The sequence below is a fragment of the Agrilus planipennis genome, unplaced genomic scaffold (genome assembly GCF_000699045.2).
Source record: "Agrilus planipennis isolate EAB-ADULT unplaced genomic scaffold, Apla_2.0 scaffold138, whole genome shotgun sequence".
NCBI classification, from domain to species: domain Eukaryota; kingdom Metazoa; phylum Arthropoda; class Insecta; order Coleoptera; family Buprestidae; genus Agrilus; species Agrilus planipennis.
Window position 1 is genome coordinate 725467 of NW_020439400.1, and position 22324 is coordinate 747790.

At 32.0% G+C, this 22324-nt stretch overlaps 5 protein-coding genes across 17 annotated transcripts in view; 2 read left to right on the top strand and 3 right to left on the bottom strand.

The window, feature by feature from the left end:
• The window catches only part of LOC108735766 (probable multidrug resistance-associated protein lethal(2)03659), a 28350-nt gene extending 27406 nt beyond the window's left edge, over window positions 1-944 (bottom strand). For 4 of the 5 annotated variants that reach the window (XM_025978923.1, XM_025978918.1, XM_025978921.1 and 1 more), the window contains exon 1: window positions 598-940. The gene's annotated coding sequence lies outside the window, so the exon portion shown is untranslated. Of the gene's footprint in view, window positions 1-597 lie in introns of all 5 variants that reach the window. The other variant, XM_025978919.1, reaches the window with a different exon arrangement.
• A 531-nt stretch (window positions 945-1475) lies between these two features.
• Window positions 1476-4773, bottom strand: LOC108735784 (dolichyl-diphosphooligosaccharide--protein glycosyltransferase subunit STT3A). Its single transcript, XM_018467940.2, has 9 exons — window positions 4365-4773; window positions 4144-4311; window positions 3730-4088; window positions 3483-3674; window positions 3034-3426; window positions 2669-2966; window positions 2298-2612; window positions 1768-1920; window positions 1476-1707 (listed from the first exon to the last, which is right to left on the bottom strand). Exons 1-9 carry the CDS (start codon window positions 4486-4488, stop codon window positions 1559-1561), a joined length of 2151 nt encoding a protein of 716 aa, XP_018323442.1. The 5' UTR covers window positions 4489-4773; the 3' UTR covers window positions 1476-1558.
• Window positions 4774-5228: 455 nt separating this feature from the next.
• On the top strand, window positions 5229-13330 carry LOC108735783 (EF-hand domain-containing protein 1-like). The gene is made up of 8 exons (XM_018467939.1): window positions 5229-5381; window positions 5439-5792; window positions 6680-6835; window positions 6901-7064; window positions 7128-7293; window positions 7351-8146; window positions 8211-8453; window positions 12889-13330. Exons 1-8 carry the CDS (start codon window positions 5334-5336, stop codon window positions 13227-13229), a joined length of 2268 nt encoding a protein of 755 aa, XP_018323441.1. The 5' UTR covers window positions 5229-5333; the 3' UTR covers window positions 13230-13330.
• LOC108735782 (retinoblastoma-like protein 1) lies at window positions 9189-12740 on the top strand. Of its 2 annotated transcripts, none has more exons than XM_018467937.1 (3): window positions 9189-10716; window positions 10983-11145; window positions 11302-12740. In XM_018467937.1, the coding sequence occupies exons 1-3, from the start codon at window positions 9267-9269 to the stop codon at window positions 12458-12460; spliced, it is 2772 nt and encodes a 923-aa protein (XP_018323439.1). In that variant the 5' UTR covers window positions 9189-9266; the 3' UTR covers window positions 12461-12740. The 2 variants fall into 2 exon arrangements, with proteins under 2 accessions (XP_018323439.1, XP_018323440.1); XM_018467938.1 differs by having other exon boundaries at window positions 9189-10694; window positions 10961-11145.
• Window positions 13331-14623: 1293 nt separating the features above from the next.
• LOC108735773 (regulating synaptic membrane exocytosis protein 2) overlaps window positions 14624-22324 on the bottom strand; it is a 39277-nt gene continuing 31576 nt past the window's right edge. For 4 of the 8 annotated variants that reach the window (XM_018467919.2, XM_018467916.2, XM_018467913.2 and 1 more), the window contains 6 exons: window positions 21220-21387; window positions 20593-20740; window positions 17362-17576; window positions 17153-17292; window positions 16887-17089; window positions 14625-15378 (listed from right to left, as the gene is read on the bottom strand). In XM_018467919.2, the coding sequence (XP_018323421.1) occupies window positions 15336-15378; window positions 16887-17089; window positions 17153-17292; window positions 17362-17576; window positions 20593-20740; window positions 21220-21387 (917 nt within the window). In that variant the 3' untranslated portion in view covers window positions 14625-15335. Of the gene's footprint in view, window positions 15379-16482; window positions 17090-17152; window positions 17293-17361; window positions 17577-19269; window positions 19406-20592; window positions 20741-21219; window positions 21388-22324 lie in introns of all 8 variants that reach the window. The other 4 variants (XR_001937629.1, XR_001937628.2, XM_018467914.2 and 1 more) reach the window with 4 other exon arrangements.

The following is a 22324-nucleotide window of genomic DNA, read 5'->3' on the forward strand; positions in this document are numbered from 1 at the left end:
CGCCACATGCATGAAAAATTTTATTACTTCTGATAAGAAAAAAAAAAAACAAATGTAATGCAACCCGAGTAGGATACAAATATGAGATTTTTTTTTACAAATGTATACAGCTTTGGATGTCTGATTATACTTCTTAAGTTTTAGTGTAATGCATTAACTTAAATTAGCCTTTGCTCTTCATTATCAAACTAGTATCTTCATAAAAATAATTAAAAAACAAATTATAACCACCACTTAAAAAGTATGTGCTGTTGTCTTTAGAATTTAGTAATACTACTATTTATAGCTGTATTGTACGGTATTTAATTATTGGCAATTATAAAAATCGTCTAACGATAACTTTTAAAAAAATTTTTATTTACATCAACTAGATTTATGAACTTGAAAAACTTACCTTAATAAGAATATAAAAACCAGTTATTTTAAAATTAATAAAAAAATCTCTGTAAGAACAGTTCGCAGGAATTTCAAATTTAAAAATCATTTGGCATTACATAAGCTTTACAAAATTACTAATATTAGCCAAGGGCACCTCCAGTATACGATTGAAAAGGCATAAATGAGACAAAAGCGAACGAGGTCGTAAACATCACTTACCTATTTCAATTTTCAATCTCTAATTAAGTATAAAAAAGAATTTCCAACAGCAATAATCAACACACTATGGACACTAATAATAATATTGTATAAAACAATATGCAATTCCAGTTGATTCTTATGTGTATGTAGGTAATGTTAATTGTTAAAAATTCGACTAACAATAAGTAAAATACATGCGGATGAGAACGCGAAAAAGTATTGACGCGACTACGACGCCGGTCGCCAAGAAACCGCTGTGTTGTTATGAATAATATGATAGTAACAAAAGCTTACGATGAATTTTATTCTAAAGGCCCCGCTTATATCCTACTCATTCAAAGAAGATGAATCAAACAAGCCTGCGATCTGTGTAAATTTAAATATCAATGGCTTTGTGATACACTGGTGTCGTTCGACACATATCGGAGAAGGCACGATGACGTACGAACGTATTTTCAGTTACAGAGTGTCCCGATTACACACAATTTCAAAGTCAACAAAAAATTCAAAAGTGTATTAGACTTGTATTAATAGGGTTCCTACATCTATTGCAGTTTTTGTCCACTACTTGCCTGAGTTTTTTTACATTTCACTTTCAATCTTTAATTTAATTATATAAAAAGGAAACTTCAAAAGAATAAAAATGAAACCCCTGTTCTAATGATAGTTCCCACAAAACGAAATTATAAAGCTACGGAACACTAAAAACATACAATAGAACATTGTAAAATTGATTTTGGTTTGATTAAAAGAACATTGAACATACTGACTATTGCTCGAATTTTCACCACAGGTGGTATTACCCTACACTCATTTTATATCCACTACATATTTTAAGAAATTTTGTTGTAAATTACTTTATCATATATATTAAAACTAAAATAAAAACGTCCCTATATTTATTTATTTTTTATTAATTAAATTGTGTACAAAAAAGACGGATTTAAATGAATGACCACTAAAAGTAACACAAGAAAAATTACATCCCTCTGTTTGGTAGGTCTTTCACTTTATATATTCGCACAAGCCAATGTTCTGTTGTGTAGGCCTCCTCCAACACGTCCAATTCAAAATCTTTGTTTCCTATTTCAGCTCCTCTGACCCTATCATAACCGGGTGGTTTCCCTCCTAAATTTAAAAAGTTTTATTAAAATACACAACTATTAAAACAGTCAAATGATAACTCGCCTTCACTGTAGACATTTCCAAAACGATAATAACACATTTTATACATTAAACAATTCAAAAGGGTTGGAGAACCTTCTTTATCGATTCTAAATTCTCCAGTTGACGAATAATAATCCCATTCTTTGATATGAGCACCCCTATCTGTACTACCACCTGCAAAAATATGGAAGCATATTTTAATCAACTAGAATTAGTTGCATGATAAATATTTTTTCTATTTTCATGTACAAATTATAATGTATCTATTCGACATTATTTGTTAATGTGATTTTTTTTTCCACCAATTAAGTTATCTACAGTTTTATTCACCAAAGTACTAATCCTTTAATTTATTAACTTGTATAAGAAGGATGAAGACATTTTGCTGAGCATCACTACCAATTTTTTTCTTTTATACACATTAAATACATAAAAGGACATTTCAATTAGTTTAATACTGAAATAAACAAATAAAAAATACCAAGAATTAGAACTACCTACATCAGATCTCAATAAAACGAAATAGTTTTGGTAGAATAAATAAACTTTACCTATTCTCACCATCCACAAGAACTTGTTAATATCATCAGAGGAATAACCGGTCAAACCCCCAAAAATTACCAAAACATAATCAACATCAAGTTCTCTCATAATTTCATATGCTTTTTCTTCGGTACTGGCCATCGCCTGTCCAACCCTACTAATATGAGTGTTATTCCAAGTATTATTATCAACTAAAATTGTTCTATTCGCCATAGCAGTGATCTGATAGCCATAATCCCACCAAGACATGATCCTCGCATCTTCTGGAGTGTTCATCTTTAACCAGTTATAAGCTTCACGAAAATCATCAAATATTATTCTACCTAAACAAAAACAATCACAATCATTCGAAATATGACGTAATTGAGAAACAATATACCTCCATCGTGAGAACGAGCGCTCAAAACGATACTAGGGGAGCTGTATGCTTCCGAAGTAACCCAGGTACAATGGAAAGTATAAGAAATTAGCAATACGGCTACCAACCCCACGAAGAAGGTGGCAATTTCCGACTTTAACACATGATTCGATTCCAATTTCGCTTTTTTCTTGCCTTGCTCCGCAGGTTTCGAATTATCCACATTCTTCATAAATTTAGAGAGCAAATGTGAAATCGCTATGCCACCCAACATGCACATCACCGGTGCAAGGACCAGCATTAGACGAACCATCACCCCCTGCATAAAAGAATTAATGGAAAATCAATAAAATTACCTTCTGATATAACGATTATATAAGATTTACCGCAAAATAGATGCTGGTAATTCCGTACAAAATCAAAAATATATTCGCGTCTGTTAAGTTAGCAAAACAGAAGTACAGCCCTGCAGGAAACAGGGAGACCAAAATCTGTAAATCAAAGTAGAACGAACTCCAAGATGTAGGCTGATGTTCAGAGACACTTGCAATGATTGGAATATGATTTTTAGCATACGAAGGATCCAATAGAGAATAAAATCGTCCCGTCCATGGCGAAATTTTTCCAGAAAACGTCAATAAACCCAAGAATATGGCCAATGCAATACCAAAAGAGTAAGCGAGAGCCGTAAATAATGTGTTAAACTCGTCCTGAGTCAATTTACTACGTAAATAATCCACAAATGCATGAATTTGACACAGGCCGAAAACCCCCAAAGCCTAGAAAAATTATAATTTGCAATGAAATTAAAAAAATGATTTTTTTTTAACAATACCAGCATGTGCTCGGAACTTTGAACGGGTTGGAAGCCAACAAAAGAAATTTGCATAGATAGTATTGTTCCCACACAATACAAAGTGCTATATGCAATGTAAATCCGATGAGAAAACCGACCAGTTATCATTAAAACAAGCACATGCAAAGGTATTAAGTTGATAAGGAACACATAACCACCCCATGAGGAAACCTTAAAAATAAAAATTTGTACATGTTATCTTATGTGTATGAACCGCAACAAATACCATGTAAAAGTAAGCTAACGCTGCCAAAGTCCCCCAAAATATTGTCCCAGTTTTAACAGCCTTAATCCACATAAAATAGGTCAGTAGCATGCAGAAAATGGCAATACCTTCATTGTCATAACTTCCTGCAACTGATCTACTTATATATCCAGGTACAATGGCCACCATAGCAGCAGCAACGAGGCCTGCACCTGGTGTATATAGTTCTTTAGTTAATAGATATGTGATAATTGTGGTGAATGAAGAAAACAAAGGTGCCAAAAATACGCAAACATTTCGGATATCAATAGTAATATTCAGTAACCAACAGAGGTGGTATATCACAGACGATGTTACCATAAGACCTGGATAAATTGTACCTAAAATATTATTTAAGTTAACTTGATAAAGAAACTACAGAAAATATGTTATCACCTCCTATAATACGTCCTAAAGGGTACCATGCCCTATCATCAAACCAGTTGTGAAAAGAGTAAAAACCATTTTCAACTAAGTACTTCGTGGTTCGATAATTAAAATAAGGATCAAATTCGTGAATAACGCTTTCAAATCTTAACACGGAGAAAAGACGTGTAGCAAATGCTAAAATACATACCTAATTAATGAATTTTTGAAAGAAATATAACACCACTTACACAAAATTGCTGCCAATGTTAGAATTGATAAAGTCAAAAGAGTTTCTTGCTTTTCTACATTTTTAACTTTAACCGCAGAGGGTATTTGAAAAGAAAGTTGCTGCTTTTTCACGGATGCAGACATTTTTAACAAGGCTCTTGATAAAACTTCCACGTTTACAGTACTTTTAAATAATTATCTATGTAAAAGATATTTTGAGGTTATAATATCTTACAGGAATTCCACATTACGAAACACAGTAAACTTTCTAAGAAAAGAATTATAATAAAAAGTTTCAACTCTTAATCGAATATATACACTATAAGATCTATTATTGAAATTTATTATGTATCTCAACTAATAAATAGCCGGCAAATGCTACAACCATGCTACAACCGTAACACGTCATTCGGCCACTTTTGATCATTATCAGTTTTCAAGTTCAAGTTTTCCTCCATTTTTCATCATAGAAAAGGTTTTCACAGTTTTCAACATTTTTTTTATAAAAATAATAGATAGAAAACCATAGTATAAAGCTGCATAAAACCATAGATTGAAGCATAAGCTTAAAACCAAGTCTCATCAAATCCCAAAATCATAAACCATAAACAACTGCATACCGTGTAAATGAAAATTACTGCAGCCCTCAATACACAAGCACATTTTTCTTGCAAACTCTCCTTTCATCATTCAGCCCAAGGAATGCTGGGTCAATTTTTAAAAATTCAAATATATTCGCGCCAATTAGAAAAAAATCTAAAAATGAGAATAAAGAAACAGTGAAAGTCTAAAACTCGAAATTTCATAAATACATTATATATTTGATTCGAAGAATAAATTAACAGCCGTTGCTATAGAAGCGAAATATTTTGAAATATATTTTGTCAGTGTTTACCTATGTTGGTATAGTATTCGGCATTTTATTGTAGCGCGTCATATAAAAACGGCTAAGGCAATTCTGGAATTTATTTTTATATAAAAGCAGTAATATGGCTGGTTTACCAAAGTTGCCAGGGTTAACATTTTCAGATCCTACTGTAAGTTTAACAATTCTGTATTGTTAGACATGTTTTCTTTTACAATGAATTCTTTAGCTCTCCAAATTTAATAGAGCCTCTACTTTTGAAATAAGGAATGGATATAAACTTCCTAAGGCAGAATATACTGGCATTGGTGGAAGACAATTAGAAGTAAATTCAGTAGCGTATATAGAAAAAGGGGATCCTGTTCGATATGATCCTTCCCTCACATACGGCCGAACAAGATCCAGGGCTTTACCCCAATTTACCCCCCATTTTGTGCTTTATGATCAAAAATGCCTTAACTTTACCGCATTCTTTAAACAATCTGTCTTTGATTCACCCAATGAATATTACAGAGTACGTCAGGTTAACTTAATTTATTTTTTGGAAGATGACACGATTACAGTAATGGAGCCAAAAATACCGGTTAGTACGTTTTCATCTTATAGGAAATAAAAGCCTAAGGGTGTTTTTTTTAACTTCCCATTAGGAAGTTATTGTAATTGGGTCGAAAAGTGAAATCGGAATTTTCATTATATTTCCACGTTTTAACATATTAGTAGCATGCTAGCCAATTTTTTTGATGATGTGTGTATGTACGTACGTACGTACGTACGTACGTACGTACGTATGTACGTACGTTCGTATGTCAGCATTTTTTTCGTTTTCGATATCTCAAGAACGGATTGAGATATCGCCCTCAACCAAAATTTTTTCGAAAGATATTATCATAATGAAGATCTGAAAGAAATTTGAACGAAATCGGTCAAGCCGTTTTTTTTTTATAAAAAAAAAAACGAATTAATTACAAACAATTTAATTAAAATACGTTCTAATCTAATCACAACAATGAAGTTACGGAATCAATAATAACGAAATATCATTATTCAAGACAGGGAATAACATATTATAATAACATATTATAATAAAAATTTGTTTATAACAAAATGAATTGTTATAAACAATCGATAAACAATAAAAAATAGTATTTACCAATTGACTGATGCAAGTACTCTATCAATTCGGTTTTCTCAGACGAAATACTGTTTCTTATGGGTTTATAAAATGACGAACTCTCAAACATTGTTTGTTATTTATTATTGTGCCGCGTTTTTTTCAAACTTTAGAAACGAATGTACTTTACAATAACTGTATTATCTAATGGGAAGTTAGTCGTATTAGCACCGACCAAAATGTGCTCAGACCAATTTTTTTAATATTACTTTCACTTTTCTCGCCTAATGAGAAAATTGCTGCAGTCTTTTCTTTCCTATTGAGAATCTTTTATAGTTGAAGAGTCTTTTTTATTTTAGAATAGCGGTTTAGAACAAGGACGATTGGTGCGACGAAACAGGATCCCAAAGACGGATCTAGGTGACTATTGGCATTGGAAGGATTTAAATTTAGGCAAGGACATATGCATATACGGAATCGTTTATCATATTGTCGATTGTGATGTTTTTACAAAAGTAAGATATTATATTGTACTTCAGTTTAACTTGATTATTACCAAAAATATCTTGCAAATTTAAAGGAGTACATGAGAAGTCAGGGAGTAATTCTTAAAGATCCAGAACAAATTCCTCAGGACCCATACACGATGCAAAGGAAAATGGAAAGTATGGCATCTGTAGGAAAAACACCTCCTGCTGACGACAAACTTCGTCGATTTTTAGAATACGATGGAAAAGTGTTAAAGTACGTTATGATTCTCTAAAACTGCTTAATAAAACTGAAATCCATAAAAGTTATTTATTTCAGTTTCGATGCTTTATGGGACGATCGGGATTCCGAGTATGGAGAACTTCGTTATTACAAAGTTTTATACTTTTTGGCAGATGACACGATTTCTGTAAAAGAAATGCATGAAAGGAATAATGGAAGAGACCCCTTCCCTATGTTGCTCAAAAAGACAAAGTTGCCAAAGGTAATTAATTTGAAATAATAAATTTAGTTCCTATTTCCTGTTGATACATGTATTTAGATATGGACGGATCGTCCAGTTGATTATCCGTCAGCTTACATGGAACTGTCAGACGCAGAAGTCACCGAATTCTATCAACCGAAAGACTTACTGGTTGGCGAGACTATTTTTATATTAGGCCGCAAATTTCTTCTAATCAACTGTGATAAATTCACGCGAAACTATTACAAAAAGGTCCTCTGTATAGATCAGAAACCGCCCATTGAATGGAAAGAGAAACCAAAAGAACCACCGGAAAAGCCAATGCCACCTCATGACGGTTTCGGAGGTTTGGAGGATTCCCTTCAGAACACGTTAACATTCCTTCCTCAACCTCCAAAGAAGGATGTAATAAGGCAACTATTGAATGCCAACAAGTATCTTAGATACGAGATGATAATGGACGCCGTTCATCCTGAAGACAAGATCAGAAAATTCCTCCTAAATTATTCTTTAGCAGAAGGGAATTGCAAAATTTATGAACCACCAATAAGAAATTCTGGAATTACAGGAGGAAAATACTTAAGTAGCACATATTTGATAAAACCCGGATCAGACCCCCTGAATCCTTGTTATTATAATCCAGCAGATTTATACATTGGTGCCAGGATCTATGTCTTTGGCACCGTTTTTATTATAACTGACGCGGATCTTGCAGTATACAGGTACATGTTGGACAATCCGGACAAATTTCCTCCTGCAGTTATTGAAAATTTACGTAATCACATGTTTAAAAAGGGATACCTCCAGGAAGATATTGACAACCTGGTTGAAGCTAACAAAGAAGCAGAAAAGAAAGCGCAGAGAGATGCTATAGGTATAAGGAGTCTTTAATGTCGTGCAAGACTAGACATTTTCATTTATTATGCTTTCAATTGTAGGACAATTGGTAGAAAAAAAGAAAACCGAATTGGAAAAATGTCACGAAGCTATGAATATTGGTGGTGGCTTTGATAATGAATATGATGAAAAGATGAAACAAAAACTGTTACGTGAATACGAACAGTCGCTTATTCACACGTACAAAGTACCACCACATGGAATTAAACCTATAAACTTAGTATGTCCAAATAAAATTATCATTGGAGATGTTAAGAGTGCGGAATGTCAAGAAGGAGAACTCTGTAAGTGGATTTACTATCTTTTTGTCATATTATGAAGTGCGTATTACGTTTATTTTTATCAACTTATTGTTAAAAAATAAGTTAATATTCTTATTTAAAAAAAGAAAGCAGAAAGCAAGGAAAAGAAATCACAATGTGGTTTCTCATAATTATTTAATCATGTTTTTAACTTTTTCGTTTCATTCGTTTTACACACCCCTGGCTTGCATACTTCACGTATGTTGGTCAATAATGTCAAGGACAAAAAGGGCGCATAAACGAAAAAAGGCGGGATAAAGTATTTACCGCCAAAAATGTTAGGCAGATTTCTAATGCTTTTTTGCATTTTCTTTTTATTCCCATACTAAATAACGCAAATTTATTAATTTAATGGATAAAACTATAGAGTAAAATGTAAAAGTTTAATGATTTCGGCAGAAAGTAATATAACCTTAATTTAATTTAATTCATTCAGTTCATTCATAAATTCATTTAGGTAAGTCAAGGGTGTCCAAATGAATTTCTATTCCACCAAAAGCTGTAGGTAAAAGTTTAACTACTCGTTTAAAACAGATTTCATCATAGAAATTAATAAAATAACTTATTTTCTGATACAACAATCGGTAATTCTCTGCTTTCCTCAAAATTACATTCCAATGATTATTTAAATAAAAAATTAATCAACTTGTTTTTGGTGGAAAAGTGAACCATAGAAATTTATAGTTGTAAATAAACTTCAGACAAGTACTGCAAGTATGCAGCAAGTGACATTTCGCGATTGTCGTGGTAGTGTACGTCTGTTTTGTGTTTGTGTGTACTTTAAAGAGTTAAATAATGGTGTTATCAGAAGATTACGATAATCATTTGTATAAAAAATATCAAGAATTATGTAACAAGCTCAATCTGGATGTGGGCACTACTAATCAAGCATGGGAAAGCTTCCAATCTATCCTTTCAAATTACACATTAGAAGGTGATCCCCTGCATTGGTTAGGATGTTCTATTTTTGTGGCTTGCCGTAGAACTACGACATTAACTGTGGGGCGTACCGTAGTAGAAGGAAATTGTGTGAGTCTTACTAGCCTACTAAGGTATTGCAATTTGAGCCTGACACAGTTTTTTAATAAAATAACAAAATGGGCTGACATGGCCAACATGCCTGACGAATTTAAACAGAAAATACAAAGATTAGAAGGCAATTTTGCCGTGTCTTATAACATCTTTAAAATGTTTGCTCCTATTTTTAACGAAATATTTAAAAATCCGACAGATATAGAACAGACAAAACATAGGAATAGAAAACAAAGGGCCACACCCTGTACCTCATCCAAAGTGTTTGAGTTTTGTTGGATTTTATTCACTACAGTAAAAGGGGAAGATCCCACATACAGTGAAGACTTGGTTATTTCATACCACTTGTTGTTAGCTTGTTGTGATCTTGCTTTTACAAATGCTTTTCTAGAAGACCGGCGTGATCTCTTAAATCCCAATTTTGTGGGTCTTCCCCCCAATTGGAACCTTCCAAATTATACTCCTCCAGTGGAAGCTCATTCTATAATTGATGTCATATGCAACAAACACACTGGCATTGCAACTCAGGCAAAATATGATAGAGAGTACAGCTGGAAAAAACACATCAGGCAAATGTTTGAAAAGGGAATATTACATGGAAATGCTGAAACATTTACTGGTTTGTTTGATCCTCAAAACTTTGATGCAAATTTAAAGAATGTAACTAGAGCATACGAAACACTGCTTCTTAATAAAGGAGACTTTGATGAGAGGATATTCCTAGCAGATTACAGACGTAGATTATTACTGAAAGAGCAAGCTGTTAGTTCTTCTTTGTCAGAGAACGAATTAGGTACTGTCAGTGCAACTGATTCCCCTTTGGAAGCAGCAAATGAAAATAATTCTACTGCAACCACACCACTAAAGAAGTCTCTAGGAGGTCGAAATTTAAGTGAAGTAACTCCATTAACTGCAGCAATTCAAAGTGTTTCTAAGCTTCAAGCAATGTTGAAAGGTAGACCTCCTGTTCCAAGTGAAACTCTCATTAAAATTTTTAAAAGTTGTGCTAATGATCCCATGGAAAAAATTCAAAATGTTATTGAAAAGATTAGTGAGAAGTTTAGAAAAGAAAGCAATAGCTTACCAAATACTCAATCTGACTATGCAAGTCAAAGATTAAAAACTGCAATAGTGTTGTTTTATAAATTTATTGAAGGTATTTTTCAAAGAGAAAGAAATTCTCATAATGACATATCACACCTAGCAGAACTAGATATTTTTTATGAATGTACATTGGCTTGCAGCCTAGAAATCATTATTTATTCTTACAATTGTCAAAAGAAGTTTCCATGGATCTTGCAAGCTCTTGATATTCAGCCGTTCGATTTCGTGAGAGTCATAGCNGATCCAAATTACCATTACAGTTGATTACTGTGGGCACGTGTTTCGCCCATTTCTAATAAAGGCATTATCTTGCGTTGATAAATAATCGATTGTAGAGAAATTCTCATAATGACATATCACACCTAGCAGAACTAGATATTTTTTATGAATGTACATTGGCTTGCAGCCTAGAAATCATTATTTATTCTTACAATTGTCAAAAGAAGTTTCCATGGATCTTGCAAGCTCTTGATATTCAGCCGTTCGATTTCGTGAGAGTCATAGAATTGATTGTTAGATCTCAAGATCAAATGCCAAGGTAAGACTAACTGTAAAGTTAATCAATACTATTTAGTACATGTATTTGTTAAACCAGAAAATTGTACTTTATTTTGGATTATGTAGACTCTGGTTTTTATTTTTTGTTTTGTTCCCTTTACATAGACCATTTAAATGCCTTCTTTTATTTTCATAGGGATGCTGTGAAGCACCTTAATATGGTGGAACAAACAATTATTGAGTCACTCATCTGGAAAAGTGAGAGTCCAATATGGGAAGCAATTAAGAAATCTGGTGATGATTTTCCAAAATTCGAAGAGACTGCCCTTCCTGGCAATCTTATTTATACTGATCAAAAATCGTCAGTAAACTCATCTACAGGACTGACTCGCTTCCCTATGTCCCCAAATCTAATGCAGTCTCCTAATGCATCTGCTATAGACAGATTCCAGTCGCCCATTCAAGGATCTCAAGTCAAAAAGCAGCTTTTTGCTAGCAACCCTATCAGGCCAGGACAATCTCTTCTTCAAAGTTCAAAATCCATTTTAAGTTCAAACCAAAACTCAGATAACTTAAATGATCTTCCCGCTGGAACCCCATCAAAACCCAAACGTACAGGTAGCTTATCGATAATCCTCAGGAAATTTTATAATTTGGCAGGTTCAAGACTTCAACATTTGTGCGAATTGCTAGAATTCACAGACATCGAATTCCACCGTATGATTTGGACAGTATTTGAACATTCGATTCGCGAACATACATATTTGATGAAAGACAGGCATCTTGATCAGTTACTCATGTGTGCCGTTTATGTGGTTTGTAAAGTTACTGAGAATGTTGAGAAAGGATTTACCGAAATAATGAGGTGTTATCGAAAACAGCCTCAGGCCGACAGTGATATTTATAGAAATGTTTTAATAAGCAGAGAAGTGGCTCCAGACGGCACAGTCCAGTCAGAGCTAGGTGATTTAATTCTATTTTATAACAGCGTTTATGTAAAAGCAATGAGAAGTTTTGCGCTTCAGTTTTCCACTTTAAGCCAGGATATCATGCTTAGTCCTTTGCCGGTTCTATCGAACCAGAAACTGACCAGTTCTCGTTGTCAAGTGACTAATAACATCTGTATCAAACCATACGAAGGATCTTCAGATGAGTCTGGTAACTTAGGGAATAGTTTAGAGTATCACTTTAGTCGAAGTCCTTCCAAAGATCTTGAAAAAATTAACAGTGCAATCAGCAAAGGAGTAATAGGTAAACGACTATTGAGCGATGAGAATGGCGATATATCAAATAAGAAGTTCAATAGGAAAATGCAATCGCTAATGGAAGAAAGACGCTCTCATTTGAAAGAGTAAAAAAAAAGAGAAAACCATTTTCCATTCATTTTATTTTAGTGGATTTTGTCGTAAAAATCATTGTCGTAGAAATCTCGGTGATAGTGTTTATATTTTATGTTGTATTAAGTGTTAGCAATTTTTGTAAGGAAACTTTTATATGATAAATTAACACATTATACGGTATACGTACCGTATACTTAGTTTTATTACATTATTAAGTTAATACCATTTACTTGTACGTTCATAACTTACGATTAAAGCTTGCCCTTTAATATAATAAAGGAAAATTAATTGACAATTTTTTGCAGTTTTATTTACGAATTATACACATTTATCAGCAAATTAAAAATGTCATTCACTATTTGTATAATACGAAAAAGGTAGAAAAAAATCAACTACGTTGATCAAGACTTGATTTCTTTTTGATGATAATCCGACTCTTTTAGCTGGAATTACTCCAAAACATATCGACACTCCAGAAGAAATAAAACAAAAATATTACGCCAACGTTTTGGAAAAGCATCATGATATTTGTGAACACGGAAAATCTGTGGTTTGTAAAGATGCCCCACCGGTAGGCGAGGAAGTGGTACCAGAAGAATTACCTACAGATTATCTTAAGATAAGTCCCCCAGAATTTCCGGGAGAATCTTGTCTTGCTAAGCAAGTGAGCTTTGCTGACCAAAAAGAAGATCCTTGCCATAAAGACAGGAAGGATTTGTGTAATTTAAAACAGCGTAAAGAACCTTGCGACTGTACCCAGTTACCACCTTGCAGAACTGACTAAAATTCAAGAATGTGGAACACTAAGTTGGTACTTGGTTTTAATTCATTTACACTGTAAAAGTGGCCCAATATTGTAAAAAAATATACATATTGTAAATCGAATCTTTTTAAAATCTAAAATTAAATTATATATTTTGTATAAAAAATTAAAGTGGTGTGTGGGGAAAATAATAAAGTAAAAAGATTTTCATTATTTATTTATTGTCATGCCCATGGATTTTGGGTAGAATGGATACATCAGTCGCAAGACATTCCATGATATGAAGCTGAATACAGTTCAGAATTCATGTTGTTAAATGAATAATTTCCATATCTTGTACAAAGTGAATTTCCCACATTTAATAAAATCTTAACGTCCTCATAAAAATTTCGACTACAATTTAATAGTTAAACTTTTTCATAATAAAAACAAAATGATTTTCTGAACCGTATTTGAATCGATTTCTGGGATTCTTTGTGAAAATTATATGTACATTTTGTTTCGTCAAAAATGACTGAAGTAGATACATTTTCAAGCTGTCGTTTGCCTGCCTATAGGTTTGATCATCATAAAAAACCTATATTAAAAAGCCACTTATCACGAATACACAACAGAGTATAATTTGCAAATTAACAATATATGTATACACATATTCTTATCATTTGATCTTTAACTAATAGTACAAAATTTACCAAAAAATATAACATTATAGATATCATCTTATACATTTACTTCCGATTTGAAGAAGTTTTTAATAACAACAAACTGGAGGGATATTATTACAACTACCGTTTATTGACATAATAATAATTATATAAATGTAAAAATATTATAATATATATTATTTGCACATCATATTTTTTCAACATTTTCTTGTGTGTTTAGGAATTCGCAATTTAATAAACCTTACATAAAAACTTATTATCTTATTACAATTTTCTGGTAATTTTGATCTCCAATACTTTTTTTCTGTGTGATAAAAATTTTCAATAAAATTTCATATTTCTTTTACATAATGCGCAGCTTGTACGAAATAATATGACTTTCCGATTCTTCTGAAGATAATAAAAAGCAGCATAAATTAGTAGAATTTTCACTATATTTGTACGCGTTTTAATTTCTTTTATGTAATGATAATTACTAATTTTGAAGATTCACATAGAAAATGTAGAATAATTGTTTCAAATGAAAAGAGAGGCGTGTGCTCCAGATCGATATTTTAAGAAAAAAGAAAATAAATTGATTTATTATATTGTATGGTGAAAACCCCAATAATAAAGTAAAAAAGCCTACGGCAGATAAATACGTTTAAATTTATCTAAATTAAGCNGAGGGTAGAATCACTTATTAAATTATATATAATACCTAATAAATTTATTAGTATTTTTATTTCACTTATTTAAAAAGTACGAATATATAATTAAAATTAAGATATTTTAAACGTTGTATTCATTGGATACTTAATAAAAATGATTATCACATGCAATGTAATAATAAAATGTTTAATTACTATTATGCACATCATATCTCTACATTTCATCAATATTCTAAGTAATATCCACTAGTTATCGTTTCGTAAAAAAGCGGTTTTCAATTCCAATAAAGCTTTAATATACAGAGTCGCCCAAGATGCTTTAAAAGACAATTCTGATTTCGAAGATATCGTTTCTTTTTATCTTTGGGACACCCTGTATACATATGTATAATACATATATGTATATATTAGATATATTTACCTACATATACATATAGATAAAGTGATTTTTTTCTCTTATACAAATCACGATATGATTTTTGTTTTAGATTATACATGGTGTGCGTCAAATCTATAAACTTCTTCTGTTTTCATTTTCTAATAACTTGTATGTACTATCACTTACCGTAGTTCATTAATGAAAAGGTAATAATGATAATAACGCGTTAATAATAATCATAGAATACTATACGGGTATGTACTAATTGTAAGTACTAAACTCTTTTTTTAATACGTAATAGTAAATGCAGGTATTATTTGTTCAAATATATAACGATAAATTACCTTTTTTTAAGTCTTAAAGTAAACGGGATATAGTCTTAGGTATACCTTAAACAAGTAGTAGCTTTCGTAAAAAGTTTTCTGTACAACAATTATCTTCTTCGTTTCCAAAGAAGTAACCGGCTAAGTTTCTCACTGAAACAGAAAACAAAATTAAACTCAAAAAATTAACTTCAAAAACCTTTCCAATTAACGGCGAACATGTATATACAATAAATACTTATTTTTGTACATGTACTAGGTATAAGTATGATGTGGATAATAAAACTTTCGTTATCCTTATTCTTGTTGTAAGTTTCTTTACAACTTCGTGAAATTTATCTTCTAGTAATGAGTATTTCAAATGTAGGTATACTTATATCTAGAAAGGAAGTTAAAAATAAAAAATTGCATGCAATTATGAAAATTGTAGTAAAAGACGTCGTAATTTTACCCTGTAAATGCAAAATGAAAATTTCACTCGGATTTTCAAGATATTTTATAAACTGTTTTAGAATTCTGTAAAAAAAAAAGAAATGATAATAATGGTCAAATGTTACCAATTTAAGTTTAACTGCATTTACTCAACAGTATCGTTATAAATTAAAATGTGCAATAATTTTATGAGTAATAAATATTAAAGTAAAGGATTACCGCTAAAATATCAAGACATGAAAATGATAATTTATTATAGTTTATTATTAAAAGTAAGATAAAGAACAAATATTGGATAAAAATGCTTTCTTCTTCATATGAGAAATTTCTTTTATCACAGTAACTTTTAAATCAATAAGAAAAGACTGAAAAAATAAAAACTATTGGATTCATTGGAAGACTTTTCGAAAGTATCGCCTAATTCCTTTAACAAATACTTACTAAGCAAGTCTTATTTTGCCTTCTAATGATAAATCTTGTGCATGGCACTGGGTTACTCATTAATAATCACGTTAATTGAAACGATATTGTTGAGTACAATTAACCATTATTTTCCTTTATGTTTTCTTTCATCAGTAAATCATATTTTATAAAAATTGAGCATTTAATGTTTTGAAACATTAAGAAAATTATTTTGTAAACTTAGAAACTACGTTAAAATGCAGTATGGAGAACTTAATGGTACTATTTACAACCTGCATATTAGTCATTTTAATTCATTTATCTGTGTGGATTCCGAGCAATTGTTTTTTAATTGGAAAGGGTTTTATTACAGCGCCTTTTTGAAAGATCTTTTTGAAAATCCAAGATATGAAGTGTCCGTACCTATGTCGTTTATTTTTGACGTTTAGAAGGCAAAAGACCATGGCGTTTGGTAGATGAAGATGATATGGAATATGGAAGCATCCATGCAAGATACCTACGTATGTATTATACTTAAACAGGCCTAATAAAAAGTACCAGAGTACAGTGCCATGAGGAATAAATAATACGTTAAATTAATATAATAGATATTTACAACATGAAATAAGTAATAATTGATAAGTTTAATAGGTAAACCACTCAAAAAAAAAAGTAAGAGAAATGAGTGAACGAAAGAAAAACAAGATATATAGAAAGCATCTTGCATTTCAGACAGATCAGTTATTATCGATTCTGTCGTGGTTGACTGATTAATAATGAATTGTTGAGGACTTGGTAAATGGTAAATGGTTGTAAATGAAGATTACAATTTGAGAGAATCTAGGCTAGCTATTGAACTGCGGCGCGATAGGCCAAGGGAAGGTGGTCCACTAACCAGGGACGTAGTTCCAAACAATTTGTACCATCCTATCACTATATTGCTCAGATTTAAGTCGTCCAACATTATTTGGGCTACACCCATGAACACTTTTTTCCCTTCTATCCGACCATAATCGCCCCAAACGGTGACCTGGAGACAAAATGTAAGATATAAACCTTCCCATATTTCTTACTACTTCCCGTATGTATCTACCTGAAGTACACAGCCCTGAAATGGTTCCCTAAAATGTAGTTGTTGCTGATAAAGTGGATCCAAAGTTCTCCTAGCCGTTGACGTTTTCGCTTTTGCTATACACTTTTTTCCATTAACTAAATAAACTTTAACGTAAGGGGCTAAAACAAAAAGAAAAACTTTCCACAACCATAACATGACATGAAAATTGTATGGAAAAAGAAAGTCACCTGGCAGTACTTTGGATCCAGGCCTTGCTTGAAGACCTCTCGCCCTTATAACTTCAACTTCTAAAAATCCTTTTTGATAGCAAAGGGAGAGTTGAATGTCCCCTAAAGCGGGAGCTCCAAGAACTTGGCGTCCCACTAGTTGACCTGGTCCCAAACCGTCTATAAAATCTGCCAACTGGCCACTTTCACCAGCCAATCTTAAAGACGGTGACCATCTGCGAAAACCGTTGTTAATATACGTATAAATTCAAAGTAGAAATTGGAGACTGTGGTAAATGAATAAATAAACTAAAAGAAGAGATCCAAATTACCATTACAGTTGATTACTGTGGGCACGTGTTTCGCCCATTTCTAATAAAGGCATTATCTTGCGTTGATAAATAATCGATTGTAGTGGTAATTTAGGCTAAGAACTTTTTTATTTTATTTATAAATANAGAAAATTTTTTGTCACATTTATTTTGAATGTTGGGAACACATAACTAAAAACAAAAAAGGTATCTACATCATATTCTACTGTATACTACGTTATACATTGTGTAATAAAAGGTATATAAGTATGGTTCCCAATAAACATTGATATTGAATAGGTATTCGTCAATCCTAATGTTAAGAGAAATAGGTAGACATGGAAGAGCAAATATAAAAACACAGAGATGTACATAGAGAGAAATAGAAATTGTTAAAACTATATCTACTGGTGTGAATAATATAACAATGTATATGGCGGTGTTTACCGTGCTATTGTTGTTTGAAGATTATTACTTTCCCACCCCTTATAAATCATTATCATGCTTCAACACACTAATTAATCCATTCTTCTTTTTCTATCGAAAAGGAAAAGCAATTTTGAGTTTACGTAACATGAACATTAATAAAAACGTAAAGTACTTTTACGTTTTAATTTCATTCTCCAATTATCAATTAGTCACTCAATTAATTCAATAAATTTCTACTTTTTCCTTTCATATAATTCCCATTTTTATGAAATAATAAAATAGTTTTGAGAAACAAAAACAACAGATTTGTATGTACCTTAAAACATGCGTACAAGCAAAAGTGCTATCTAATTTATTTTGGGATTGTGCATTGAGATGTAGTTAGGTACATTTAATACTTTGGAGAAAGCAAAGAAGATATTTTCCCAAGAAGCTTTATTTACAATAATAGAACCGTTCAAAATTAATAAGACAACCCACACAACATTACAGCACACATTATTTTTTATAATTCCACTTGAGGCATTAATCAAAAATTTTAGCTAATTTAATATCAACAATGTAAATGTTCGACTAGATGCGTGAAAGATCGGTTAGAGAAATAGGATTTTACATAGTGTACAAGACAAAAAAATTCACAAACAAAGAAGTAATTTAGAATAATGAATTTAAATAATAAACGTTCTTGAATCGACATACATATACTGAACCAAAAATGTAAAACTTTTATGTAGAGAACATAAAAAAATAGAATGGTGTGCTACCCTTATTTGACATAACTAATAATTACAATACCTACGTATTTATTTTTTCCCCACTCAGTCAACAGTGGCGACACTAGTTCAGATCTCCTGTTGGAACTCTAGCCACGTGCTCGCTTTACGTTCGGTGTGCGCGCGCAACTTCCGTTGCATACTAAAATTTTACGCTCAACGCCCCAAAAAAAATAAAACTTCAAAAATAAACAAAATAAACGGTTATTTATTAGCAATGCTGTGCAAGACTACGAAGGCAGAAGCTATGTATATGTACGATACACGAGACAACAGTACTAACGATAATAAGAAAATAATAAAAGTACAAAAAAGGAAAACACAGAAAATCATCACATCCACGTATAGTAGGTATATGGGTGCAATATTATCATTTCATTTGTAAACCGAAATTCGACGATTGGTTTTTTACTTACGAAGAACCCTCAGAACTGGAAATAGAATTCAAACTGGACGCACGCTGACTGGAGTCTCTTGACGAAAATGGTACCACCTCTTGGGACCGCTGAATGGTACTACTTGTGGACGATCTTTTTCTACCAATCCCGCTGTCTGAATCCACAAAATTTGTTTAGTGATTCAACGTTTCTCTCCCGACATTATTTTTATTTTAATGTTTTGTTCTATCGTCAAACGCAACGTTGTTATAATTGCCAATTCAAGAAACGCTTCAATTCTTCTTTTATTATTTTTTTTGTATTAGAAAATCAATTTTATCTGTTAACGGGCTTCTACACATTCTATGATACTATAGATTTACAATTCACAATTCGAATTTTAGTGACACACGTGTATCTAATATCTATTATAAATGCATAGTTTAATTGATATTTAAAAAAATTTACACGTTGTTATTATTTTACAAAAATCTCAAATTCTATATACTAATAATTATACGAAAAATAGTTAATATAGCGGAAACTGCGTTTATTATAATTTTTTTTTATCTCTAAAACTAGTCAAAAATCCTTTTTATGTATATTACTCTCGCATTAATAACACTCGTCACTTACCTTTTATTATAATTGGTACCTACCTATATACAACCAACCATTTTCTCTTGTATAAATATGTTTCATTTTAACAACTAAATTGGTCAGTATTTTTTGACTTTTATTTATGAAAAAGCAAAAAAATAACTATTTTAATAGCGCTCTTCTATTCTATTCTAATGCTAGTGCCGAATTGATTCAAGAATTTCAACGAATTTTCTTTGATCAAAAACTGATTTTTATGCAATAACAAGCACATAATTGTTATCTAACCTACGCTATGATGGCTATAGCTGAACTACATCATCACACTTAATACCAATACCATCTAATCACAATCAACTACATACGCAATGCATAACTACTACAATAAATTTCTTTTTGTAATTTTATTTTGTATCTTTTTCTCCTTTATATAACATTGAATATTTTTTGCATTTAGCAGCATTAACATTTTTAATAAACAATTTTTGAAAATCGTGAAAGTCATATGGGGATTTAGAGAAGAAGAAAAGCGGAAACATAATGTGCTGCTATGTATTCTGTGTACCACAAATTAAATCAACCATCAAGGTATTTTGTGACCGTTATACGTAATATGGTCACTTTTTCTCTCTATGTACTCCACTCCGTGTTGCTTAGTTAGGGCCTTAGGGGTCATATTTAAAATTTTGGGATAATGAGCAGTAATAAGGTAGGAAAGGAAGGAAACCAATCGAATCAAATAAATTATTAGTCGGTCCTGACCTGTCTCCGTCAACGGACCCTTCGCCATCACTGGAAGCGGAAGAGCCCTGCTTAGATATTCGCACGTCACCGGGTAAAACTTCCTCAGAACGATGAACGGTAAAAGAAGTCTTTCCCCTACGTCCGAAACCCATTCGCCTTTTCCGACCTAAACGTTCAGTTTAAGTAAAATAATTACAGAGGGACGGCTTTGTGGATTTCGTTATTGATGGGGAAATTGACACAGGTAGTGAGCAACACGTTTTGGAAACGAACCTTTTTGTTATAATAAGTACAGTGTACGTTACCCAAAATCTCAGGATTTCGCCAGTTTAAAATTAGAAATTGTAAAATGGTCAAAATCAATTGAAACTTAAACTGTATCTTTTTATTGATTTACATTTAGGAAATTTTGTTTAACGCAGCCTGAGTAAAATTCCTTTATTTTTTTTTCTCGAACCTTCCTGTTCGTATATTGTTAAGACTTTTACGAATATTTAGCACATAACTAACTCGTTTCTTTTCTCATATATTTATTTCGTTTTTTATTTTTTTTTTTCATTTATTGACACACAATAATTATGTTAATAAATACACCAAAAAAAACACATCAATCGAAACATGGACTTATCTCTTTCTCTTTCTTACCTGTGGCAGAAAGTTGACTTGTCGAATTGCTTTTCTTGCTTAGTCCCATGAATTGATTCGCCCTGTCTCTATCACGTTCCCTGCCGTGATTTTCTTTCCGAGCCGGTTCGTTTTGGTTCGCTTCTAAACCATGAAACTGACCAACAGCTGTATCACTCAAACTACCATCTGTAAACGGGTCGGAAAATGACACTCCCAAATCACTCATTTAAAAACAAAAACTACTAAAAATACAGTAAGTCTCATTATTTTGTGTCATTTTCCTATTTTTTGATTTAACAATCTGTACCCGATTAACCCTATGGATCACCCACTTCATAGATAATCGACATCCCCTTTCATAATTATTGCATTCATGGTCAAATTATTCCTTTGTATGAATATACGTATTAAAAAGAATAAGATCCATATTACGCTTAGGAAAGAGGATTTTTAAATCTCTTGGACTTCCGCATTGACTACCCCTCTGTAAAGGGATCTTTCTAAATCCATTCTAAAATCTCATTTCTCTTAGACCAAAGCAATTTTTAAAATTATGTTTGTTCTGCTGCTTTTTTGTAAACAACAATCTTTTCATCGAAATAATTCGCAAAAATAACTGATAGCGATCGAATAATAATTATATATAATTTCTCACTCAAAGGCTTACGCAGAACTAATGAGAAATCATTAAAAAAAAATATTTGTAGCCACATTGATTTTATATTTGGTAATCCTTAATAAGTGGAACTCTCAAACATTATGTTAAAAGGCAGGCCAAAAAGAATTTTGGATCTTTTGAAATAAAGCCTTTAAAAAGTAAAAAAAAAATATTCTTTTAATCTACCCAAGGGCATCGCCAGGGGGGAGAGGGGTAGCTCAATGTGCATGTAAAATGTGAACACGATTCCATATATTCCGTGCTGATAAAGTAGTATGGTATTGCGTTGATACACCTGGATTCTGAACTTTCTTATGTTTTCGACACCGCTGTTGTCAGGGAAAATAATAAAATATTTCTTAGAGCAACGCGTTTATGCAAAAATAGCGTGCAAACTTTTGAAACGCACATATCTCATGCAAGAACGGAGATACGTAAAGAATTCATGTAAAGTCTTAAGAATAA